The sequence below is a fragment of the Typopeltis vanoorti genome, chromosome 6 (assembly GCF_054136105.1).
Source record: "Typopeltis vanoorti isolate ZY-2024b chromosome 6, IOZ_Tvanoo_1.0, whole genome shotgun sequence".
Taxonomy (NCBI): Eukaryota; Metazoa; Arthropoda; class Arachnida; order Uropygi; family Thelyphonidae; genus Typopeltis; species Typopeltis vanoorti.
Genome location: NC_143554.1, coordinates 54,831,241 through 54,858,275, shown reverse-complemented (window position 1 = coordinate 54,858,275; position 27,035 = coordinate 54,831,241). Strand labels below are relative to the sequence as shown.

Below are 27,035 nucleotides of genomic sequence, written 5' to 3'. Positions count from 1 at the left end.
CCATGACGTGGGAAATGCACGACTAATGATTCTACTGTCTGAAAAATGTTGTTGCAAAACACGCTGTACCTGAAGTCCGATGTGGGGTGGTGGTGCACCATCCTGCATGAAGATGGTTGAATCGAGACATCCTCTTTGCTGCAGTTGTGGAATCCCAAAGTTCTGTAGCATATTGGCATACCTGTTAAAATGTCACAAGGATTGAGATCAGGCGATCTTGGTGGCCATGGCATGGAAAATGCACGACTAATGATTCTTCTGTCAGAGAAATGTTGTTGCAAAACACGCTGTACCTGAAGTCCAATGGTGCACCACCATCCTGCATGAAGATGGTCAAATCGAGACATCCTCTTTGCTGCAGTTGTGGAACCACAAAGTTCTGTAGCATATTGGCATACCTGTTAGCATTGACGGAACAGGTCACTGGTCCATTTTGGTGATTTTCCTTGTAAAAGAATGGACCGATGATAAAAGATGCTGTAAATCCGCACCACACTGTGACTTTGGGTGAGTGGATAGGCATCTGCAGACACGTGCATATTAGTTGCAGCCTAAATGCGACAGTTACGTGTGTTAATATCGCCATTCAAATAAAAGTGCGCTTCGTCAATCCATAAAATCTGCCACAGCCATGCATCGTCCACTTTCATGCATGCTAAGAATCTCAAAGATAAGTCAATTCGTGTGGTCGCATCACCAGGGCACAATTCTTGAACATGACTGATTTTATAGGAGTAAAACTTCAACATCTGATGTAGGATTTTCCACACCATTGTGTATGCGATATCCGTTTGCCGGGATATTGCTCATGCACTGCTGGTACCCTGCACATTCGTCATCTCCTGTTCCATAATAGCAGTTGCAATTTGTTGGTGATTGATTGGTTTGCGTCCCCTGCCTACCAGCATGCGATATCCGTTTGCCGGGATATTGCTCATGCACTGCTGGTACCCTGCACATTCGTCATCTCCTGTTCCATAATAGCAGTTGCAATTTGTTGGTGATTGATTGGTTTGCGTCCCCTGCCTACCAGCACTGCTAGAGTTCCAGTAGTTTCAAATAGCCGAATCAGTTTTCGTAAGTTTGTTATGCTAATCGTTCCTTTTCGTAAATTTTTCATACGACGAAAATCACTAAGACAAGCACTGCCATTATTGTTCTGCTGATAATAGAGTTTGACTAACAAAGTACGCTCAATCGAAAAGCAGTTCGTCTACGAATGATAAATCTCACAGGCTTTCCTTTTATTGCATGATCACTTACAAGAAATGCGATAATGCAAATTAATACATTTTACTTGGTAAACAGTGCCAAAATTTCCCCTGCTGGCGACTTTTGGTACTTTTGTTTTTTTTGTTAAATTGAATCCCCATGTTCCACTGTGTACGTCTACCGAATATTGGTGTGTTTCATCCAATACATTACTCGCTAGAGGGCTCTGAACACTTGACGTTATTTTATAATCACCTGGTATATGACAATGCCAAGGCATAACTGAAGAGATTTATATTATTATTAATTATTAATTAAAAATTTAATTATGTGTAATTAAAATAACTCCCATATCTTTGATCTTGAGAGGCAGTCATTCCAATTCAAGTTTGGATGATGAAGTAAGATTTCATCGCTTTCTTTAAATGAACATTTGAATTTATAACAACAATGATGGAGTAAGCGCGTTTCAGACCATATGATAGTGTGGTCTGTATTTATTTCATTTCGTAGATTTCTTATTGATGATATAAGACTGATGTTCTTGTATTATTTTTTCTACTGAACTTCAGTTTATCCAAAATATGAAAGGTGATAGTCATAGGAACCTTGATAGGTGGCAGGAAGAGCAAGAGAAGAGCATTTATCTTTAGAATATGGGAACTACCATATTTATTCAAATACATAATATTGTCTAATTTTGGTAGCTTGTTGTGTCTGTGTGATTTTGGTGTGAATTCCGTTATTTAATTTAGTATTTTAATGATACGTTTCATAGATTTGCACATGGCGGCAATGCGACGTAAGATAATGGCGTCCAAAAATAAGATGCCATTGTTCAAAAACTGTAATGTGAGAGAGTTTGTCCAATGTGATGTGTGTGGGATGTATGCATTCCCGAATGAGGCTGGAGTTTGGATTGAAAGTGATAGTGGTGGGAGAATGTGCAGAAAGTGCAAGCAAAGTGAGGAGTTGAAGTATGTGTCAGGTTGTGAGACAGTTATGGTTGAAGAAAGCCAGAATGTGAGTGAAAATAGTGGCTTGATAGGGAATTGCGATGCACAAGATGGCAATGAGAGCAGTGATCAAAGAAAGAGTGAAAGCAACTATACAGAGAGAGAAAATGGTTTAAATGATAAAAAAAAGAGGAATTATTTGTAGGAAGTGAGATCACATAGGTTGCACGCAGTGATACAAAATGTGCAGCTGCAATTAGAGCACCTGCAAAACTCTTTCCAGAGTGATTCAACTAACGTAAATAAACAAGTGTTTGAAAGGAAAAATAAGCGTAAGAGTGGAAGAGTTTCTGAAATGAAGGAAAGAGTGTTGTATGGTGACTCGTTATTAAGATGAGTGATAAATGGGAGTTTAACTAAATCGTACTTACTGGGTGCAAAATTTAAGGATGTAAGTGAGAGTATTAGAGCACAAAACAGAGGGTGAAAAAATTGATAGTTGTGGCAGGTACGAATGAATTGAAAGGAGATAAATTTTTTATGAGAGAGGACTTGAAAGTATTGTTAAAGGTAGCGAAAGAAAAGAGTGACAGAGTTAGAATGGTGAGTCTGTTGCTGTGGTATGACAGAGAGGAGTTTAGAAGGAGGGCCATAATCGCAAATGACATTATGCGCAGGTTATGCAGACGGTGTGGTGTGGAATTCGTGGACGTGTGGAATGAGTTTGATGGGTGAAAGGATTTATACAAGATGGATGGCCTGCATTTGAATGGATTTGGTGTGCAGAGACTGGAAAACGTGTTGCTGAATGAAGTGAAAATGGATGTGCAGAACCAGGGAAACTAGAACTACCAAGGATGGGGAGGGGAGTGGATATGCACACATCAGTGAGACAGTTGAGTGTAAGTATGTATATAATGTACCCGAGCCAGTACTAAGGACAAAAAATGGGAAGGGGATATTTAGAATAACGCATCAAGATAGGGGTGGGACAAAGGAATCACTGCATTTCATGTATACTAATGTGAGGAGTATTAGGAACAAGAAGGAAGAATTTTTGGCCTTGATTGGCTCTTCCTGGCCACAGGTTATTGGCATTAGTGAAACATGGCTGACGGAAGATGATATAGTTAGTGGGATAGAATGTATAGGTTATAGTGTGTTTAGGAGGGACAGAGAGAATAAAATGGGGGTGGTGTTATTGATGATAGCTGATAAACTGCAGCCAAGGAGAATTGAAGTTGTATCGCAGGATAGTAAAAAGAGCTCATTTGAGGCTATTTGGTGTAAGATTGAGACTCGTTGGGTGCTGCTATAGACTAGGTGATGGAATAGATGGTGGAGATAGTATGTATAAACAAATTGATGAAATGAGTGGAAGGAGGGTAATTATTATGGGGATTTCGACTATAGTAACATTGATTGGAAGGAGGAGAGGACACATGTGAGGAAGGAAATGGATTTTATTCAGTTATTAAGGGATAACAATCTGAGACAGCATGTAATTAAAAATACTAGGGGTGTGAGAGTGCTTGACCTGGTAATAGCATCCGAGAATTTGACTGTAATGAATATGACCATGTTGCCACCTATTGGTGAGAGTGATCATAAGGTCTTGACCTGGGAGGTAGCTACAGGTGTGGAATTTTCAATTAAGACAGGGTATATGTGGAATTACCGTGCTGGCAAGTATGACAAGCTTAGGAGATTGCTTGGATCAGTGCCATGGCATGTACAATTGCAAGGGCTGGATGTTGATAAAGCATGGGAAGTGGTCAAGGATCATTTACAGGAGGTTATGGCTGATTGTATACCTAGCGTCCGAAAAGTAAAACAAGTAGGGGTTAAATGGATGAATAACACCATTAAGCTTGAGCTGCAAAAAAAGAAACAACTGTTGAGGGAATTTAAAGAAAGAGGTGACCTGCAGGCACACGAACGGTATAAAGTGCAGACTAGAAGGGTAATGAGTGTGGTAAAAAAAAAAAAAAAAGCAAAACCGGATTATGAAAGGAAACTAGCTATGCAAGCTAAAGAGAATCCCAAACAGTTCTTTCAATATGCTGCAAGCAAGAAAAAAAACTGTACACGGCAAAATGATTTTAAGGAATGACGATGGTAAGGAGGTCACTGAATCAGTCGATATAGTGGAGTTACTGAGCGAGCACTTTGCAAAAGTATATCATCCAGGTGGTGACATTGAAAAAATGAAGGAACCATTAGTTTATAGAATTGTGACGAATGAAGTGGAGGTGAGTAGTCTATTACAGAACCTTAATGTGAATACATCTGTGGGATTGGATAGTATATACTGGCACGGGTCTTGCGTGAAGTGGCTAAAGAATTATCAGTGCCCTTGACCATGTTGTTTAATCTGAGTCTCGGGTCTGATTTAGTCCCGAAGGTGTGGAAAGAGGGAAAAATAGTTCCACTGCATAAAGGTGGATCCAAGACTACGGTTGCAAATTACCGACCGATCAGCATATCAGGAGTCGTTGTCAAGGCTTGGAGAAAGTAGTCAAGGGAAAAATACAGGAATGGATTGATGAAAAAGAGATACTGTATGGGGGACAGCATGGCTTTGTGAAGGGTAGATCATGCCTCAGTAACTTGCTCAAGTTTTATAACACAGTGACGGCTAAACTGGATAAGGGTAATGGGTTTACAGTGATACTGCTGGACCTGGCAAAGGCGTTTGACAGCATACCACATGGAATTCTAATCCGTAAACTACAACATATGGGAATGGATATAGGGTTGGTGAGATGGATAGGTGGGTGGTTGATGGAGAGACATCAGAGAGTAGTTTATTCAGGAGTAGAATCCAAAAGACAGCCTGTGACTAGTGGTGTGCTGCAGAGGTCTGTTCTTAGACCACTGCTGTTTAATTTGTTCATTAACGATATAGGGAAGGATCTAAGAGGAACAGTTCATTTGTTAGCTGATGATGCAAAGTTGGGTAGGGCAATCGTGAATGCAGAAGATGTCAAAATCTTGCAGGACAACTTGGGTAGATTGGAGTTCTGGGCTTAGGAAAATGGATGTCAATTTAATGTGACAAAATGTAAGGTTATGCATTTTGGGGTGAAATGATTAGCAGCAGTATACCACATTGGTGGAACTGTACTCCAGGAGATTGATGAGGTCAGGGACTTGGGAGTGTTGGTGGATAGGGAGATGAAGTTTAGGGGGTACATTGCAAAAGTAGCTAAATCAGCTCATCAACTCACTTGATTGTTGAAAAATACCTTGACGAGCAGAGAAAAGCAAGTTATTGTACCTCTGTACTGAGCCTTGATAAGACCTCATCTCGACTACTGTGCCCAGATTTAGTCACCTAGTTTCCTTCTTGATGGGGAGGAGGTGGAGAGGATCCAGAGGCGAGTGACTAAGATGATACGGGTCTATGGAATGAGCCATATGAGAACAGGTTGAAGATTTGTGGGTTGCAGAAATTAGTTGATAGGCGGAAAAGGGGAGATATGATTGAGGCATTCAAATTGTTGAAGGGTTTCTATAGGATTAATTCAGAGGATATTTTTGAGATCCGAACTGGTGGTGGGAGAACTAGGGGATACCTATGGAAGCTGGACAAGAGTGTGGTTAACAGGGGTGTTAGAGCTGGGTTCTTTACTTTTAGAGTGGTAAATGAGTAGAATAAGCTGCCAGAGTCTGTTGTGGGTGCTATGGCGGTGCGTGAGTTCAAGGCAAGGTATGATAGATACTGTGAGAATGTCATATAGTTGTGTGGACATGATGTTTAGGGCCTCCCTCGATGAGTCTAAGGACTCCCTGGAGTCGCCCATAATAATAACTCACAGTTGCATATATCTCACACCCCTAATTTTACTTTACGAAGAAAGAAATTAAAAATTTTGCATATACCTTGCACATGAAAAAAGTTTAAAATTTTAAGAAATAAATAATGAATGTTATTATGAAAGTTTCAGATATTTTGCAATTCAGTTGAATAGAATCAGAATTTCAACTCAATAATCACAAAGTAATTTTACTATAAAAAAAAAAATTATCCTTCTTATAAATCCCACTCATCCACCCATCATCAGATGAACTAATTACTAACTAAGGCTGAACTGATTGCTGTTGAATGTAGTGTCCATTGAAAGTAGGACACTACATTCAACAGCAACCAGTTCAATATTCATCTCAAAAGATTGGAATTATCAAACCTTTTATGGTGCATAGAGAAAATGATGTGCTCACATCATTTTCTCTGTGGCAACAACTGCAGCAAGAACTTTCAAATATCAAATGATATATGAAACTGGATGGCTTCTCAAACTGGACCACACAGCGGCTTTTGGCTCAAATAACAAGGAAACAATACATGGAGACCCTATTCCTACATATTTCTAGCATCTCAAAACCAATTTCTAGAATTCTTAAGAAGTACAATATAGTGACTACATTTATTCTAATCAACAAACTAGCATCATGGTTCACCTCTTGCTCTTCCTGGTGTCTACCAAGTTTCTTGTGAGTGGACAAACTTGGGACATTTGATGGGGGGGGGGAGTGTACAAGAACACCAGTCTTATATAATCAATAGGAAATCCAAGAAATTGGACCTTGAAAAACATGAAATAGATATAGATCACAATATCATATTGTCTGAAACATGCTTACTCCATCATTGTTGCTATATATTCAAATGTTTATTTAAAGAATGCGCTGAAGCTGTACTTTATCATCTGAAATTGAAATGAACGACTGGGTCTCAATATCAAAGATATGGGAGAGTTAATTAATTACACATAATTAAAGTTTTAATTAATACAGTTAATAATTAATGTCTCCTCAGTTATGCCTTTACGTTGTTATGTATAATATCATGCGGCTCTTAGTTTCAGATCAATACATTCTCATTCACACCTCCATCTAAATCTAAAGACAATCAGCAACATGAATCCATAGCAGAGTTCAAACTCACCATTGGAAAGTGGATACTTTAACTACTCAGCCAACTGGATTGTTAACTTCTTCCGTTGCAGTATTAATGAAATATAACTAGATTACTTAAACATAATTTGTTCTTTAAGTCCATGCTGGTTCTCACAAAGAATAATGCATCTATGTTCATCAGATGTAAAATTCTGGGTGTGGATTGTGATGTCGGTTACTAAAAAAATTAAATTTTTTGTCATGTAGGTTTAAGCTTTTATTCTTTGTAAGAGTGAACATAAAATGTGTTGTGTCTGTGGAAATTAAACTAGGGCTTTTCCATTGTTTTTTATAGTGCATCATTTCATTATATTAGTGTTCACTGTAGTACATGCCTGTTGTACAGGTATCCCTTGATGTTACTGCATATATCAAAATTGCATTAATCAAATATAATAATCAGTGGTAAAATTACAATTGGTCCATGATCGATTATTATGCTAATAATTCATTTTATGTTGTACTCCTTTAGGAAAGATAAAAAATGAATGCAAAGCAAATTTTAATAAATGCTTGTACCTACATTAGTTGATTTTTTTTATAAAAAAATTATGAAGGGTTCTTTCAACAATTTCAGTTTTTTTCTTATCAGAATAAATTCGACAATAACGAGCAAAATAACTCTCCAGCACGGCTCCTTGGAGGAAAGGAATTATGTCATCATGCTGACGCCTCGAGGCTTTCATGTTTTTGCATAGTAAATTTAAAGTGTGTTAATTAAAACTCTTGCCGCATATATAAAGGGATTGTTGCAATCAATATCACTATGTTAACCAAATCCCGCATTAAGCAAAACCTCGTTAAGCAAGGGATATCTGTAATTGGTTTATTGTTTCAGTTGACTTTCATTGATGTGTTTACTTTCTGGCATGATTAGAATCTGAGAAAACTTCCCCATTGTTATTTCTGAAGTGAACATGATCAACATACTTCAACATATTTCCAGCCATTTCAACATAGTAGTTAGATCTTGGAATTGTTTTAGACATGATTTCTTATCATGTGGATGCTTAAGAAAACCCTTAGTGAGATTAACTGTGTGGAAAGGCTTATGTGTTCGTCGCACGTGTTGATTGGATTTTAATGGTATAGATGCGAACACAGATTGATAAGAAAATAACTATTTATTGACTTAATTGCTAATATTTTGCTGGAATTCTATCCAGCATCTTCAGAGCACACAAACAAAGTTTGCTACAGTAGCGAGACAACCTCAATCCGGTGTAACAGTGGGACTAGTATGAGTAATTATAGCGTGCAACACAAAGACTAAAGTCCTAATTTGGCGCCATCTAAGTTGTAAAAAAAAAAAAAAAAAACACAGAGATAAAAAGCAGGTAGTAATTTGGTCTTAGGATGATTGTCTCCCAAATCTTTGGTAGATTTATATAGCCATACTTGTTTGGAGTATGTTTCAAGGCTTCTGTTGATTCCAGGAGCCTCTCTGACTTGTAAAAGCTTCTGTGCAGCACTTTTGTTTTTTTTCCAATTGATCCTGTGTGCAGGGGTATCCAAAGCATGGTCTGCCAGACCCGACTTGCCATAGCAAAAGTGCCGGATATATTTTTTGTGTTCACTGAGGCAGATGGCAAGTCGGGTCGTCTGGCAGACTGTGCTTTGGATACCCCTGCACACAGGATCAAGTGAAAAAAAAAAAAGTTCTCCACAGAAGCTTTTACAAGTCAGAGAGGTTGTTCTTGGAATCAACAGAAGCCTTGAAACATACTCCAAACCTCAACAAGTATGACTGTATGAATCTACCAAAGATTTGAGAGACAGTTATCCTAAGACCAAATTACTACCTGTTTTTTCTCTCTTTTTTTTTTTTTTTTTCAACTTAGATGGCGCCTAATTAGGACTTTAGTCTTTTGTGTTGCACGCTACAATTACTCATACTAGTCCCACCTGTTACACCGGATTGCAGTTGTCTTGCTACATTAACAAACTGTGTGCTCTGAAGATGCTGGATAGAATACCAGGGAAATATTAACAATTCAGTCAATAATTATTTTCTTATCAATCTGTGTTTGCATCTATACCGTCAAAATCCAATCAACACCTTAGTGAAATTATGTCCTCAGTATACCAACAGCATTAAAATAAAATAATAATAAATTATAAATGTGATTTCATGCATGAATTTCTGCTTGCATGCGCATTTTTTAAATATATTCCTTATATTCTGTTCTCATATGCATAATAAAGTAGGTTACTTGGATAAAGAATATTATTTCATTATAAAGAGTTATATTATATTATTATAAAGAATATTGGCTTTTCATATAAGATTATTGAGGAGTTAGACCTATTGTTTTATGCAGCTTGTCCGGGACAATGCTGATCTTCGCTGTGAATTGCCTAAACTTGAAAAGCGTCTGAGAGCAACAATGGATCGAGTCAAGTCTCTGGAGTCTGCACTCAAGGAAGCTAAGGAAAGTGCAATGAGAGATCGTAAAAGGTAATTTTTAACATGGTTTCATTTTTGCTAGCTTATTGGCTGATACTTTACTAGTCTTAAATGTTTAATACCATGCCACTTTAAAAGTGTAATGAGAGAAGTGCAATTTTCATAAACAGTAATAATTTTTGCTCTTAGCCACGAGTTGATTGTCTGAGACAACGGTTATATCAAGTAAGATATGTGTAACTCTTCTGTCTTATGTTCTTGCAAAATGTTTTCCTAAAGTATTAAAATGTGGCTCAATTGAGATATTTTTGATAAAACATAGTCTGCCAGTGTAGTTAGCAGATCATGTTTAAGAGATTTAATATTTTTCCATTTCAGGATTGGGGGGGGGGGAGACTGGCTGCCATTCTTAATGCATTTGAAATGTTCATTGGAGAAATTTTTGGACTGAATATTGAAGTCATTAAATGTGAGGTCATGATTCTTGAAGAGTCAGAAGCAAAGAAGTACATCTTGTGAAGCAAACAGCAAGGTGGCACACTTTAATCTTTAAAATTATCAGTTTGTTCTGGCCAAATATGCAAAGTTTGAGTCTATAAATATAGGAACATTCGGAATAAGAAATCATTCACTTGAAAATTTTGTGTAAAGAGGTGAATCATTTGTGTGTTCTAGTGCCTTGATAAGTATTGCATCAGAAATACAAAAATTGATAGAGTAATTATTTGGACAATAGATGAAGTGTTAACTAAAATATTTATAAAACCTACTAGTTTCACCAAACTTTAGCTGTTGGCATCTTCAGGGTACAAGCACTTTAAAAAACATTACACAAATATGAATAGCAGTAAAATTCTAACGATTATAGTTGCAAACTGAAATAGCATTGAACGTGAGTGATACACGTATTGTGTGTACATGATTAACTAGTTGTTACTAAGGAACGTTCTGTAAGTTGCATTGAAGTTCATTTCCTGTGTGTTAAGAGATCTAATTAGGGTTTTCCATATTTCTGGTAGTATTAAACCTTGGTTCCTGTTAAGGTTATCAGCAGAGTGAGTGATTGTAGCTGCTTCTTTAAACATTCGGGAGTGGTAGTCTTCTTCTGTGTAAGGGGAACAGCTTTTGTCCCACTCAATGACATGGTTAGTTATAGAAAAATGAGATGACAGACCTGATATGTCTTGTCTGTTGTTTTTGACGTAACCAGTGTGCTCCTTCTGTCTAATTTCTGACAAATAATTACTCTAGTTAGATGATCAAGAAAATAAACATTCATTACAAAAATTGATAGTTTTTTTTTATTTTTTTATATATTTGAGCAGCAAACGCATCTTTAATAAGAATTAAAGTAGCCTGAGTTGTCTATCAGAAAATATTTTCTATTATTAAAGAATATAAGATATTATTATGCATATGACATATTCTTATATTAAAAAAAAAAAAAAAAAATGTTGATTCTTTGATTGACCAGTAATTTGTCATAAAGTAAAAATCTGTTTAACCCGATTCCAGTTTGTCCTTGTTTGCTTTTCTTTTCTACAATTATTCTTGGCCTCTTCTTAATTACATTTGCATAAATCTTACATGGCATACCCTGTTCTCAGATGTAATTTTATTTTCCTTTTCATAGACAAATACTATAAGTGCTTTACTGTAATCATCAGGAATTCAAGCTTTTGACCATGCCTTATCATCATCATCAAATTCCTGCCATGTACCCTCAAGGGGTGTACAGGATATGATAGTACTACATGAAAAAAATTACATCATTATTAATTTCCTATCTACAATTTTCCTCCAAATCAGTCTGTTACTTGTCAAGACTCCAACATTATCAGATCTTATATTTCTATCGTCTAAAGCACTTTGTACCGTATCAATCCACCTATATCTTGGTCTTCCTCTGAGTCGTTTTGCTGTCAACCTGGCAGAGAACACTTGTTTTGCTAATCTTTCCTCGCCCATTCTGTTTAAGTGACCATACCACCTGAGATTAGCTCTGCTAACGCATTCCTGGATGCTGACAATGTCAAGTTCTTTCCTAATATCCTCGTTTTTAATATGATACTGCCATTGATGCCATCTGTTCATGCCTATAATCTTTCTCAGGACTCTCATATCTGTGGTCTCTAGTCTTTGGTCAAGTGTTTTACTTCTGACCCAGCTCTCAGATCCATAAGTTAAAACTGGTTTGAACACTGTCTTGTATACAGCTAATTTAGTGTTCCGACTAATTTCTCTCTTATTCCGTATGAATTTATTCAATTGACTTCCCACCATACCAGCTTTGCTGATTCTGTTGTCTATTTCTATATTTAATTTACCATCTTCAGTAAAAATCGTGCCTAAATAGCTGAAATGTTTTACTTGTTCCACAGGTTCTCCATTCACAACACAGTTGACATTTTCAATGATTCTGCCTATTTTCATTGTCTTTGTCTTTTTATTGCTGACCTTCATACCATATCTATTACAACAGCTATTCAATTTAGTCAGAGAATCTTGCAGACTTGTAGCAGATTTATTTAGAAGTATAACATCATCTGCATAAAGCAAAGTGCTGACATTAACATCTCCAATTTTGATATCATGTTTAATACCACTTTCCTTCATAATGTGATCCATATAGATAATGAATAACAGAGGGGATAATGTACATCCTTGTCTCACACCAGATTTAACATTAAACCATCTTCCTGTACTTCCTTCAATTCTAACTGCTGACTTACAACTTAAATAAAGACTAAGTATTGCTTGATATAATGCCCCATTGACACCATATAACTGCAGCGTATTGAATAGCTTCTCTCTTGGCACCTTGTCATATGCCTTTTCCAGATCGACAAAACTTAAATACAGATCTTTGTTATATTCCCATGCTTTCTCGACTATTTGTCATAAAGTGAAGATCTGATCCTGACAGCCTCTATTTGGCCTGAATCCAGCTTGTTCTTCACCAAGCTTTTCTTCCACAATTCTTCTCAACCATTTCTCAAGTATACTTGCATAGATCTTGCCAGGAACACTCAGTAGGGAAATATCTCTGTAATTCTCACATGCAGATTTATTTCCCTTTTTATATATGGGTACTATGAGAGCTCTACTCCAATCATCGGGAATTCGTCCCTCTGTCCAGGCTTTCTGAACTATGCAGTGCAGCCACTGTAAGACTCTTATATCCAGCATGGGCTCATAGAGAAAACATTTTTAAAATCCAAAGGCATGAACTTGACCTGCGTTGAGAGGGACTTAAACGTTCGGTGAATACATTATGGGATTACTTCCAATGCTATTTTACTGAACAGGCTTCACACATTTAGGCCTATCAAAAGAGCCTATATAACAGCAACAAGGACACTGGATGATGGAAGGAAAAAAGTAAAGAACAAGCTATATAATGAAAAGCTTCTTTTCAAACAGTGGAGTAAACTAAAACTGAAAAGGCCATTTTGCATATCAGGCAGCAAACAGGTATGTCAGAATAATAGCAAAAGCTAGTAGTGTATATGATTTTTATGCACAACTCAAAATGGTCAGAAACGATAAGGAAATATTTAAAATCACAAAACAAAGGCATCATAGTTCATATGATATCAAGGCAATCAAATACATAAAGAATGATTTGAGGGTGTGTATGTGTGGGGGGGGGTACTAACAAAGAATGAGGACATAAGACTGGTGGAAGGAGTATTACCATCACATGCTAAATGAAACTTACCCCAGTGAAGTTCTTCCCGACATACTAACAACAGTAGGTCTTGTGCCAGCAATCACAGAATCAGAAGAAGAGAGCATTTGACAAAATGGCAAGCAATAAAGCTGCAGGACCTGATGATATCCTGGCTGGCTGAAATGTAGAAAAAGGTTGGGTGTTTGTGGTGTAACCTTCCTGATGAATCTTTTCAACAGGATCGCAGAGAGAATACCAGGCAGATGGAGGAAAAGCTATTTGGTACCATTCTATAAAAATAAAGATGTGCTACTCTGCAAGAATTACAGATCCATAAAACTCATCTCAGGCATTCAAAATATGGGAGCAAGTGCTTAATCGGAGGTTTCAGTAGCCAACAAAAATCACTGAAAATCAGTGTAGGTTTATCTCAGAAAAATCTTCAATTGATGTCATAAACTTCATCAGATATTTACTAGAAAGACACAACATAAAGATAACAAAAAGATTTTGCTATTTATTGACCTTGAAAAGGCCTCTGATCAGGTTCCATGGAAATTAACATGGCAAACATTGGGATCAAAGGTCCCAGAATATGTACCAGAATGACGTAACCAAAGTGAGAGGTCCAGCCAAGAATCAGAAATCAAGGTGGGAGTACATCGAGGATCTGCACTAAGCCCACTTCTGTTCAACTTGGTCATGGACTATCTAACAGCAGACATTCAAAGAACCTTCCCCATAGGATATTTTATATGCTGACGACATTGTCCTGATAAGTGATACCTAGAAGACTTACAGTTGATACTAGATGTGGAGGAAAGCACTGGAAACTGGTGGCTTGCAAATTAGCGGAGAGAAGATTGAATACATGTGCTATGACTTTTTGAATGGCCTTAACAATAACATCATATACCTTCAAAATACCCCACTCAAGAAGATTGACAGCTTTAAGTACTTTGGCTCAATTCTCAAAAAGGACAGCACCATTAACGCAGTCATGGGTCACTGCATGAATGCTCTGGTTGAAATGGAGAACTCTGTCTGGAGTATTATGTGATAGAAGAATGCAAGTGAAGGGAAAGATATATAAAGCAACAGTACAACCTGCCATTATATACAGTGTGGAATGTTGGCCTCATAAATGATGTAAATAATTGAAAAAAATGCAAACTACTTGAAACAATTTCAAGTTTAAGTTCTTAAGACTTTCAAAAATTCTGACATGGAATTGTAATTAACAATTTCCTCTAAACAAATGTTAATCTTAACCTGCTTGTAGTATATTAAGCAAGTGTTGTCATTTGAATAATTTAGAATACATTTTTGAACAATTTTTCCTGTAGCATTCTATATTTGTATTCTAAGGATTGTTATTCAAATTTGCTGGTTAAAACTGTCAATATAATTCAAAATTTTTGTCATAAGTTTCTAGAGTATATTTCACAGGCATAAAGCACAGGCTTGAGAAAATCTGAGCTACTCTAGAATAATTAAGATTTTAAAAATTTTTTAAGAATAGGTTTTTTTTTTCCAAAAGACATCCTTACAAATTCTTCATTTTTCTTACTCTTTCTTAAAGAGAATATTCTTTCTATTTTCATTAAAAAAAAAGGTTATAGTGACTTAAGTAGAATAGTTTTAAAACTATTTGTAATTAGTTCTAATGAAGTATGATGTAATTAATTATGATAAACCAGGTTGTAGATTATAATTGAAAAAAAAATTACGTAACTTGGTAAAAATTTTAAATTTGCATTTTATTCATTCTTTGCATTTCAGCCCACCTAAATTAAAAATATTCTGCTTTAAAAAAATGCTTAAAGTGTAGTTCTGTTGATATTTCAGGTATCAACATGAGGTTGATCGCATCAAAGAAGCTGTCAGACAAAAAAGTTTAGGCAGAAGAGGGCATATGGCGCAGATTGGTAAGTGTAACATTCTAAAACAAAATACTTAGCCTTACTTATATTCTGAATAAGATAGCTGGCGTTTATTCAACATTTTTTAAATTTTAATACCGGTGTCTGTATCTCATAAATTTATGATGAATCTTGTAATAATTTTCATGAGAGGCATGAAATTGGCATTTACTTTTTTTATATTTACTTATATTTATTAAAAATATAACCTAATATTAGGTTATACACATAGTGGTCACTACTCTGTTTGGCATTTATTAACTGCACTTCTTTCCTTCCCCTAAAAAAAAAAAAATTCTCTGCCTCTCTTTCCTCTCAGTAGTATTAAGTGTATGGGCCAAGCCCAAATAATTCTTTCAAACTGTGATATGCACCTCAAAGGGTGTAGAATATACTGTGATGGTGCTGCATAATTAATCTCCATTATTGCTGCCTTTCTATCAACAATTTTCTTCCCAATTTTCTTGTCTTTTTTAATAAGAATAAAAATTCAGCTACCTTTGTCTAAACTTTAAAAAAGATCCTTAAAAAAAGTCCTCTAGTCACATATTGTTATTTGAACCTAAATAATTTTTTAATCCCTGTTGTTTTTATCATTATTGCACAGCTGGCCATCTTCATTGTCATCCATTTCATTTGAAATGCTAATTTTCCTGAAACTGTCTACTACTGCATTTTCTACTGCAGTCATGATTGACACTACCAGCATGTGAAATTTGAAATTCGTTATCAAATTTGATGCAGCTTTTATGAGATTTTGCTGTTTTGCAATTTTCGTTTCGATATATGATGGCAATAGTTCTGTGCATCCTATATATACTAAAAAATGTGAGTTGATTATTGTGAAAAGTACATTCCAATAACAAAATAAAAAATAAGAAAAAAAAAACAACTCTCAATCATGCTTCTAGTATATACACCTCAAATAATACATGCCCTTTTCAAAAAGACCTAGTTTGAATGCTATCTAATGTGAGAAATATTTAATAGAGCTTTGAATTTAAAAGAAACTGGATGAATTCGTGAAGGCACACATTTGTTCTACAATATTCTTGCTGATTGACGTGTGTGTGTGTGCACAGTTTGTTAATAAATGAAATATATAAATAATAACGTGAACATTTTCACCTTGCCAACACTCAGCATTGATGTGATATGGGTTCCGAATTTCTTGTTTCGGAGATATATATATATATATATATATATTACAAAGTTTTGTAATAAAAATTTCTGCTACAATGAAGTTTGACAGAATCAACAATATTATTACTACCTTATTTCTATTTCTCGTGTGAGAGAAAAATGGTAAAATGTCACTCTTATAATTATATCAGATGTTATAATGGCAAAAATAGTAAGAAAAAAGTCATTTGCACTTTCTCTTCAAAACACAAAGAAAGAACATTGTAAATTCAGCCAGTGGAAAAGAAAATACTACATATTTTCTTCTGTTATCTGATGTTTTTTTCTTGTAGTACAAAGAAGAAATCACTGCATATAACATGGAGTCTGCAGGAGGGAAAAAATCTGGAAATTGGTTACATTATAACGAATAGAGAAATCATGTCAGAAAAATTATTCACGTACGATTCTAATATCAGCAGACATAACATTCTCTTCTAGATTAGATATCTAAAGTAACTGAACCTTTGCTACTATTTTACACTAAAATGAATGGGTATGTTCCCCAAGTGATTTACATTTGTAACAGTGGTCTTGCGAACGATTTATGAAATAAATTCTCTGAAATATCTGCAGATTGATTAGGTCTATACCCCCCCCCCCAAAAAAAAAGAAGATTATGAAACGCATGTGCATCTTTTCTTTGAAAATAATTCAAATCCTCTTTTTCAAGATAATTGTATGAAATAATTTCTGATTTTTCGATAATAAAAGTGAAACTGATCATTATAAATTAAGAAATTATTTTGAAATAATGTATAAGCATGTAAACAAAATGTCAGTATTTCTGTTAGGATATCTGTAATCAACAATCGAAAAGGAAACAAGACATTCTTGATGTATTCTGCACTACAGCTTGAGGCACTTTAGTGCGACTTTAGTGTTCTCCCCCTTTCTTTCTATAGCACTGAGAGTAATAAGCCTTCAGCTTTTCCTCCAGCTAAGAGGATATTATCAAGTGTTTATAAGACGTAGATTATTTCAGAAATAGCTTCCAGCAGCAGAAGTAATATTTAGATTTTTTTAAAGAAAAACAAACAAAAATAATACTACTGAACTTGTGTGGTATGCATATAAACAATTATGCATGGTGAAAATATAGCATATTATTTCTAAAATTTCACATAATTTCAGCAAACAGTAGAACAGCTGGTTTTAGATTGCAAATAAATAGTACAGAATTAGAAGCTTCACGGTACAATCTGATTGCCATATATCTTTTGTCAAAATGGTAAAATGAAGTAATAGATTTTGAATACTGTCTAGAAAAGCTTTCAAACCTGTAGAAATTTAGAGTAGTTATGTAATTGAGTTCCAGGAGAGGATAAGGGGGGGGGAGCATTAGAAAATCTTCAAAATGAGCAAAAATTTTGAATCATTCCATATATGATATTTTTCATATTATATTTTCAACATATCTATGAGGATATGCACTGGATATTATCGTAATATGCATAATACAAATAAATAAATAAAAGACGAAGGCGAAGAATCACTGCTAAAATATCATTGGATATAAATTTTTGATACTAAAAAGACTCGCAATCGGAAACCGAGTAATGCAATTTAGCATTTTAACATTTTTTTTTATTTTATTTTTATGAATAACAAAAAATCAGTTTCTCAAACTGAAATGTGATGATCCATATAATGCTATTTGGCTAGAAACGAAAGCGAAAGGACATATTTATTTCAATAAATATTATTTAAAAATATAAATATTTGACATAATATTTTCAAAGCAAGCATTTGAAAATTCTGAAATTCGAAAAAAACTGCTTCTGTATTATAAGTACAGTGAAAGAACAATCAGTGCAACTCTTCCGGTGCACTGATTTGTAGAATAAAATACACCAAATTTATTATCACTAAATAGATTCATTGCAAAGGCTGATCGGTGGTCATTTCAGGATTGATTTTTTTCGCATATGTGAAATTCGTTTCAATTTTTGGGAAGAGACACAATAAATCATTTTAGAGGCAAAAAAAGGTCAAATAACTTATTAAGCAACGCAATAGACGTAAAGACGGGGACACACAAAGGTCACTCGGCAACAGTTAATCCACTAATGCAGTGGTCGCCAAAGGGGGTCGATATGACATTGTTAGGGGTCGATTCAGGCATAGGGGTCAACAGAAAATATAAGACATCATTGTATGGGTAATATTTAATTCGGTTAACTTGGATTACCTCCATGACAAAAGACATGGAGGTAATGACAACGCAATTAAGAGTGAATCATGGGATCAGTACCTCCATCTTACAGGTCCATGAATAGGACCTGTAAGATGGAGAGTAAGGTCATGAAAATAGTTACTGAGGCCAATCAAGTAGGCCAAAATGACGTATTTACCAATAAACGGATGTTGGTGGTTCCTGCCGGCTGGCACAGTGGGAGCGAGATTGCAACACGTGCGTGGTTCTTATTTACTGATACTTACAAGTATTCGATCCCAGTCTTATTTTTGCGCATGGACATACAAGTGAGCATTAATGTTCTAAAATTCATCAACATACATTTTATAATTCAATCGTTATTCATTCACGAACTAAACTTCTCTATGTTGAAGAGTTGAGCAGCGCTGGTAGTAATACCACTGATATTAATACCAGTAGTTTATTAATATCACTAGTAATACCAGTGATATTACTAGTGATAGTAATATAATAATATAAACTATATTATACATACAATAAACACTGTAACTATAAAATAAACAATCTAAAAACTCACATAAGCATCTTTTTTTTGCTTGTTCTATTATAATTACATAATAGTAAAATATAGGGGGTCGATAAAAAGTCAAGAAACGCTTGAAGGGGTCGATGGGCTAATGACTTTGGCAACCCCTGCACTAATGGCTATAGAATAGCCGTAACGAGGTTAATGGCGGAGGAAGGTAATGGCATGATAAAAGGCAGAATGCCGACGAAGTTTTCATCCATGAAAAAAAGCTAGGGAGAGCTGACTATTTCATCCACACTAGCCGGTTGGGAGGTTAATTCTTGGGGAAAAAAAGTATTCAGAATTAATACAGTTTTTAGCATGATTTCATATATAAAAAAATATAAAAATCAACTAATTAATTAATCCCGAAATTCTAAATTAAATTATTTCAGTTTAAAAGCAAAAATATCATAAAACTAACAAGTATAATAATATTAAATTACATACACTTACTTTTTAAAAATGTATTTTTCCGTTTAAATTTGTTTCACTATAAATTTACAATTCGCACTTCACTCAGTGACTCACTAGACACAGTGGGCGAATGAACTAGTCTCTGTTCACAACGGTAATGAACATTTTTTTCACCAATCAGAAAAATATGAACCAAAAAGGAACGCGTGTTTTATTCCTGCAATAAAACAAAAACTTACCCAATTTATATTTTGACTCAACCCCCATCCAAATTGATGCAACCATCTCACTGCTTTTGCCATGCTCCAAATGCTTCCTGGAAGTCTTTTTGTTGAAGCATATCACGCACTGCTTGTAACTCATCTTGGATCTCCTTAATGGTGTTGAACCACCAACCCTTCAGCTTCGTTTAAATTTTTGGAAATGAAAAGAAGTCCACAAGGGGAAAAATCAGCAAGTAAGGAGGATAAGGGACAACTGCCATGCTGTTGGCCACAAAAACTCGCGTGTTTTTAAGGTCCTGTGGGAGGGATCATTATCATAGAGGAGGAGCCAGTTGCAGCTTCACCACAGTTCCAGTCTTTTGTGATGAACATCTTTCAGTCACCTTAAAACATTGCAGTAGAATTCTGCATTGACCACCTGAAGAGTTGCAACAAATTCTTGGTGCACAATCCCTTTGATATTGAAAAAAAATTATCATGCTCTTTATCACACTCTTGACTTGTCTTGCCTTCTTGGGGAATGTGGACTCTTCCACTACAATTGCTGTTTTCTCTCTGGATCGTAGTCATAAACCAAAGTCTCATTCCATTGTAATGATCCTTGAGATGAAGATTGGGTCATCGCCTTTTGACAAAGATCTTGACAGACGTTCACTCAGTGCTCCTTCTGGCCAGAAGTCAAGAGATGGAGAAGGAATTTGCAGCAGCACGATGCATGTGCAAATCTCTTGTGATGACCATTTGAGCTGCACTATATGAACAACTCTGTTACAACTTCCTGGATGGTCATGCATTAATCTGCATGGATGTTGAATTTTTTTGACATTTTCTTGGATCGTGCTGGCAAATGGTCATCCCAGTTTCTTGTCATCCTCCACAGTGGTTATGCTCATGGCTTAGTTTTCATATGTCTTACGAAGTAATTAAAGATCTCTGTGGAAGATCTCCCCAGTTTTATGCAAAATTATATATTTGCCTTTTTGTTCTAATTTCGTGTTCATGGCAAAATTGCAGAATAACACAAACATGTGATAAGAATAACTCATGTTACATGAGTGCTGGTGCACACAGCTCAACACCACATGGCAGGCTGACTTAACAATGTCTACACCACTGACCTGGTGGCATGACCGTAACTCGATCTGTTGGCGAGTATCCAGCATAGTCCAGTTTCTTTTTGATAGACCTTCATATTTACATCATCTGTCACTCCAATCAAATATTGATTACATAACTGCCCTTCTAATTCTGCAGGCACTTAGAATATAAGTAAATAAGAAGTAAATTTGTTTTAAAAATCATTTTACTAAAGCAATTAAAGACTATGGTATGGTTAACATTTAAAATCTCATTGCAGATCTCTGATTTTTGATTATCAGATGCACCTAGTCTTTATCTGCTTGCTTGATATGTGTCTGCATTAAGCTCCCAATTAAATCAATATAGCTTTCTCAGCTATCTGGTTATGAATGGCATTTATAGCTTACATGTTTCTTTAAATTGTTAAAAATGGCAGAAAACAAAATATTTCATTCAAGCTGTGCTTTTATTCAGAATTTGTACAGTCATTTTTGGATAGCCACATAATAATCTTAAGTCATAATATGTTCACAGAATGGATAAATGAAGGATAAATAATAAAATATCACTATTCTGGAATATCCCTTCTTTCATGGTTACATCATGATCAGCATTCATTAATAAAAAATTATGGGAACAACTACTGCGTTATAGTAAACCTTCAGTTTTATAAATGAAAATAACACTAATTTAATAAAATTAAAAATTAATTTTAAAAATTATCATATTTGCCGGCGTATAAGATGCATTTTTTTTTTTTTTTTTGAAAATAGGCCTGAAAAACAGGGTGCATCTTATACGCCGATACTTAGTTTTTTTATTACTTTTATTTCTGGAAATTTTCTCTGTTCCAAGTTATGCAATTTCTCTTGCTACCTTGCAGTGTGTGTGAGCATCCCAGTTACGTAGAGTTCAGTGGATGCACATGTTGTCATGAACAGTGATAAATTTCTTGGCAAATTATGGCTGAAAAACGTCAGCATTGCTATAATATTGCATACAAGCTATGTGTGATTGCATATGCTAAAGAACATGGAAACAGGGCTGCAGAGAGGCAATTCCCCCCCCCCCCCCCACCAACTGAAAAAAATGATAAGATCTTGGCTGCATCAGGAAAAGGATCTAAAAAAAGCAACTCACATTAAACATAACCCTACAAAGTGGAACTGCAAAATGGCCAGAACTTGAGGCAGAACTGAATACTTGGATTTTTGACCACAGAAAAGATGGGCTTGCAGTGTCTACAAAAATGATTATTCATCAAGTGAAAGCGATAGCCACTAACAGAGGGATCGCCAACTTTACTGGATCAGCATCATGATGTTCCAGATTCATGCATGCAGACAGAAACAAAAATATCACAAAAGATGCCAGCTGAATATGAAGAAAAAATTATTGAATTTCATCAATTCGTCATTAACACAAGGAAAAGAGAAAATTTTGAACTTGGGCAAATAGGAAACATGGACGAGGTGCCGCTGACTTTTGATGTGCCCTCAAACAAAACTGTAGATTTCAAGGGCACAAAAGGTGATACTGTAAAAACTTTGGGGGCACGAAAAAACTCACTACACAGTTGTTTATCCTGCTGTGCTGATTGGACAAAATTGCCACCACTATTGATTTTTAAAAGGAAGACACTACCCAAAGAAAAACTACATAAAGTAGTGTTTGTACATGTTCACGCAAAAGGTTGGATGGATGGAGGAGGAATAAAGTTATGTACTTTATTCCTCCTCCATCCTGGAATAAAGATAAAATTTGGTCTAGGTGCCCTGTCAGACTGTTGAAGAAGCCTGCCCCGCTAGTATGGGATCAGTTTCGTTTTCACAGAACAAAAGATGTTAAAAATAAACTCAAGGAATTGAAAACTCAATTAGCTGTAATTCCAGGAGGTCTAACTAGTTAGCTTCAACCTTTAGATGTCTGTATTAATAAACCATTTAAGGGATTTATGAAGGAGAAGTGGAACAGGAGTCTTCAGATTTTGAGGTTCTGCCATCAGGAAGAAAGTAGAGGCCTGGCATTTCGCAAGTTTGTGAGTCGGTCAAAGCTTCATAGGGATGCTGTGAAACTGAGACAGTGGTTGAATCATTTAAGAAGTGTGGCATTAGTAATGCACTGGATGGTACAGAGGACAATTTGTTGTGTGAGGACTCAGATTCTGATTTAAAATAGGTTTGAAGTGTCTCTTCATTTAGCTCTGGAGATGAATTTCTGGATTTTGACAAAGAAGATTAAAAGGTGGGTACTCTTTCCTAGTTAGATTAGGTATTTGTTGAAAGTAGACCTACTTATTACTTTATATTTGAAATACTGTAAATTCATTATTATATTCAGCGATAGTTTTTTTCCCTAAAAAATGTGTACAAAAAAAGGGGGGGTGCATCTTATACGCCGGCAAATAAGGTAACTAAAAAAAAAAAAATTTTTTTTCATGAGAGGTCAAACCCAGTTCACCAAATTAGTGTGACTTTATCATACTTTAATGTAGCTTGTTTCTTTGTGTGTGTGTGTGTGTGTGTGTGTGTGTGTGTGTGTGTGTGTGTGTGTGTGTAATCCAGATGATGGATGCCCTTGATGTGAAGATCAAAATGTGAAGTGATTATTTTGATTTATATTATTATTATTAAGGGCAACTCCAAGGAGTCCATAGACTCATCGAGGGAGGCCCTAACATGTCAAGAACAACTATTCGACATTCACACAGTATCTATCATACTACGCTTGAACTCATTTACAGTCATGGCACCCACAACAGACTCTGGCAGCTTATTCCACTCATTCATCACTCTCTCCAAGTAAAAAACCTAGCTCTAACACCCTTGCTAACCACACTCTTGCCCAGCTTCCATATGGCACCTAGTCCTCCCACCACTAGTCCTATTCTCAAAAATATCTTGTGAATTAATCTTATAGAAACCCTTCAGTAATTTGAATGTCTCAATCCTATCACCCCTTTTCTGCCTATCAACCAATTTCTGCAACCCACAAATCTTCAACCTGTTCTCATAAGGTTCATTCCATAGACCTGTTTTCATCTTGGTCACGCATCTCTGGATCCTCTCCTCCTCCCCATCCATAAGAAACCCTGGTGCCCATATCTGGGCACAGTAGTCTAGATGGGGGTCTTATCGAGGCTCGATACAGAGGAACAATAACCTGTTTGTCTCTGCTTGTTAAAGTATTTTTCAGCAACCAAGTGATTTGATAAGCTGATTTAGCCACTTTTGCAATGTGCCCCCTAAACTTCAACTCCCTATCCACCAACACTCCCAAATCCCTGGACTCTTCAATCTCCTGGAGTACAGTTCCACCAGTGTGATATACTGCTGCTAATCTTTTCACCCCAAAATGCATAACCTTACATTTTGCCACATTAAATTGATGGCCATTCTTCTTAGCCCAGTCCTCCAGACTATCCAAATCATCCTGCAAGATTTTGACATCTTCTGCATTCACTATTGCCCTACCCAACTTTTCATCATCAGCAAACAAATGAACAGTTCCTCTCAGATCCTTTCTTATATTGTTAATGAACAAATTAAACAGTAGTGGTCCAAGAACAGAACCGTGTGGCACACCACTAGTCACAGGCCTTCTTTTGAACTCTACTCCTGAATAAACCACTCTCTGATATCTCTACGTCAACCACCCTCCTAATCTCACCAACCCTATATCCGTCCCCATATGCTGCAGTTTACTCATTAGAATTCCATGTGGCATCCTGTCAAAGACCTTAGCAAGGTCCAATAGAATGACTGTAAACCCATTACCCTTATCCAGTTCAGCCGTCACTGTATTATAAAACGTGAGCAAGTTACTGAGGCATGATTTACCCTTCATGAAACCATGCTGTCCCTACAGTATCCCATTTTCATCTATCCAATCCTGTATTTTCCTCTTGAATATTTTCTCCAAGACCTTGACAACGAATCCTGATATGCTGATCGGTCTGTAATTTACAACAGCAGTCTTGGAACCTCCTTTATGCATTGGAACTATTTCCCCCTCTTTCTACCCCCCCCCCCCCCTTGAGTCTAACCCAGACCCGAGACTCAAATCAAATTTATTCACCACAATTCCCATATAAGCTGTTGGTTCTTTCATTCCTACAATGTCACCACTAATGGACTATTATAAATTTTATGGCTATTTAGCGTATTTTTGTTTAGGAGAGTTCCTTTTTATAATGTCATTGGCTTTTTATTCAGTTCTAGGGCATTACTGAGGTTTTACATTGATAAATATATGAAGAATATAAGAGGGAAAATTCTGACATACCTTTAGAATGTTGCTGCCTGTCTTTTTATTCAGCAGTATCCTGGAGTGTGGCGACAACATTCATCTGCTGTTTGATGGGAATATGATTGAAAGGAAGGGGGGTTTTGGAAAAGGTGGGGTAGCCCCATCTTTTCCATCCTTTCAATCATACTCCCATCAAACAGCAGATGAATGTTGTTGCCACACGCCAGGATGCTGCTGAATAAAAAGACAGACAGCAACATACTAAAGGTATGTCAGAATTTTCTCTCATATATTCTTCATATATTTATCATTGTAAAACCTCAGTAATGCCCTAGAACTAAATAAAACGCCAATGACATTATAAAAAGGAGCACTCCTAAACAAAAATAGGCTAAATAGCCATAAAATTAATGTTTTCTTAGAGGAATAACATGGGAATTTTCCCAGAAATAAAACCTATATTTAATGGACTGTTCCTTAAGACTTCTATTCCTCCCTCTCTATGTGTGAAGTTGCCTTTTTTTAACAAGCAGCTAGATATGATAGGTTGCACAGTAATGGCCTGGTTGTCCAAGTGGTTAGCATACCTGCTTTCCAATGAACAGGCTGCAGGGGTTCTCATCCTGATGTGGGCCTTGATATTTGCAATTATCCATAGGTGGGAGATGAATTTCATTGCCGTGGGAGACCACCATCTCATTTATTGGGACCTGAAGGTTTGAAAAAATTCCATATTGGGTCTCTGAGTGCAGAGTTTCTGGACTATGTAAAAAATTAAATTTAAAATACAAAAAAAATATATAATTGATAAAAAAAAGAGGTGGAGGAATATCCTTAGCTGGTACAAATGTACTACTCGTATGGGCATGCAAATATCCTTTTGTGGGTGGAAGCAACGTTAAAAAAAAAAAAAACAAGAAGTTGTTCCCTAATGAGCTGATTTTAATAGTTTTCAGCTTAAGTAGTAAGAAAGTGTACAATATATTATAGGTTCACCATACTTTATTATTAAAGTTATTTTGCAAAAATTAAGTTTTGCCATATTGGTAGTAGTGATGCATCGGTTTTGGGCGTAGTTCCAATGAATATTTTGATTGCATATAGATAGCACAAAAATATTTTGGAACTGTTTGCTGTTATGGGGAAACGCATTGTGTCATGATTTGGGACTTACTAAAAATTTAATTAGAAAATTAATTTCATTATGTTATAAAATGGGGAGCTATTGGATGAGAGAGAGCAATTAAATGTGTCTAAAATTAGGATTTTCCCACTCGAAATCAGAAGAATTTTTAGGTATGCTTAATTTAGTATGCTTGTGATTATTTTTACTAATATAATGTATTCCAAATTTTCAGCCAAACCTATTAGAGCTGGGCAACCACATCCCATAGGAGCTGCTCTTAGATCAAATATGATTCATCCAATAACAATGTAAGTTTACACATTTTTATATTATTGAAAATGTAATTAAATTAGTTATGACAGAAATAATTTACATTTAAGAAATTACAGGAATAAAGCATTTGATATTATTTAAAAAAAACTAAAACTATTTCTGAAAATGAAATGTATCTGCAGAAGAATAGATCATTGCAGAATATTAAAAATGTTTCTATAATCCTTCATGTTAAATAACGGTTAATTCTTGCAGTTATTTTAAATATTTCAGTCAAATTAGTGGTATAATTTTATTTTCTAGATCTGGTCAGAATAACATGACTGAAATCATAGTAGACAACCGTAAAATCAGTTCAGGTTAGTAATAATGTTATCATTTTACTATATTCCATGTTATGTATTTAATTAATGTGTGATGCTGCAATTATTTCAGCAGCAAGAAATGAAAAATTACTAAGAACTATTCAAAGTCATTTACATTATTATTAGAAGTCATGCTTATTCTTCAGTTATTAAATTTGCCTTCCTTGTGAAAACTTTCTCATTTGTATATGAATGCCAGGAATATCAGAAATAAAGGGGTAGAGTTTGTTGCCTTAGTCTATATTTTGAAACTTCAGATTGC

At 35.7% G+C, this 27,035-nt stretch overlaps 1 protein-coding gene across 2 annotated transcripts in view; it reads left to right on the top strand.

The window, feature by feature from the left end:
- The window catches only part of LOC150105462 (kinesin heavy chain-like), a 415,076-nt gene that overhangs the window by 353,301 nt on the left and 34,740 nt on the right, over positions 1-27,035 (top strand). Inside the window, exons 22-25 of one of the 2 annotated variants that reach the window (XM_090394832.1) lie at positions 9,452-9,588; positions 15,059-15,138; positions 26,368-26,443; positions 26,712-26,767. In XM_090394832.1, coding sequence (XP_090250958.1) covers positions 9,452-9,588; positions 15,059-15,138; positions 26,368-26,443; positions 26,712-26,767 — 349 coding nt within the window. Of the gene's footprint in view, positions 1-9,433; positions 9,589-15,058; positions 15,139-26,367; positions 26,444-26,711; positions 26,768-27,035 lie in introns of both variants that reach the window. The other variant, XM_090394831.1, reaches the window with a different exon arrangement.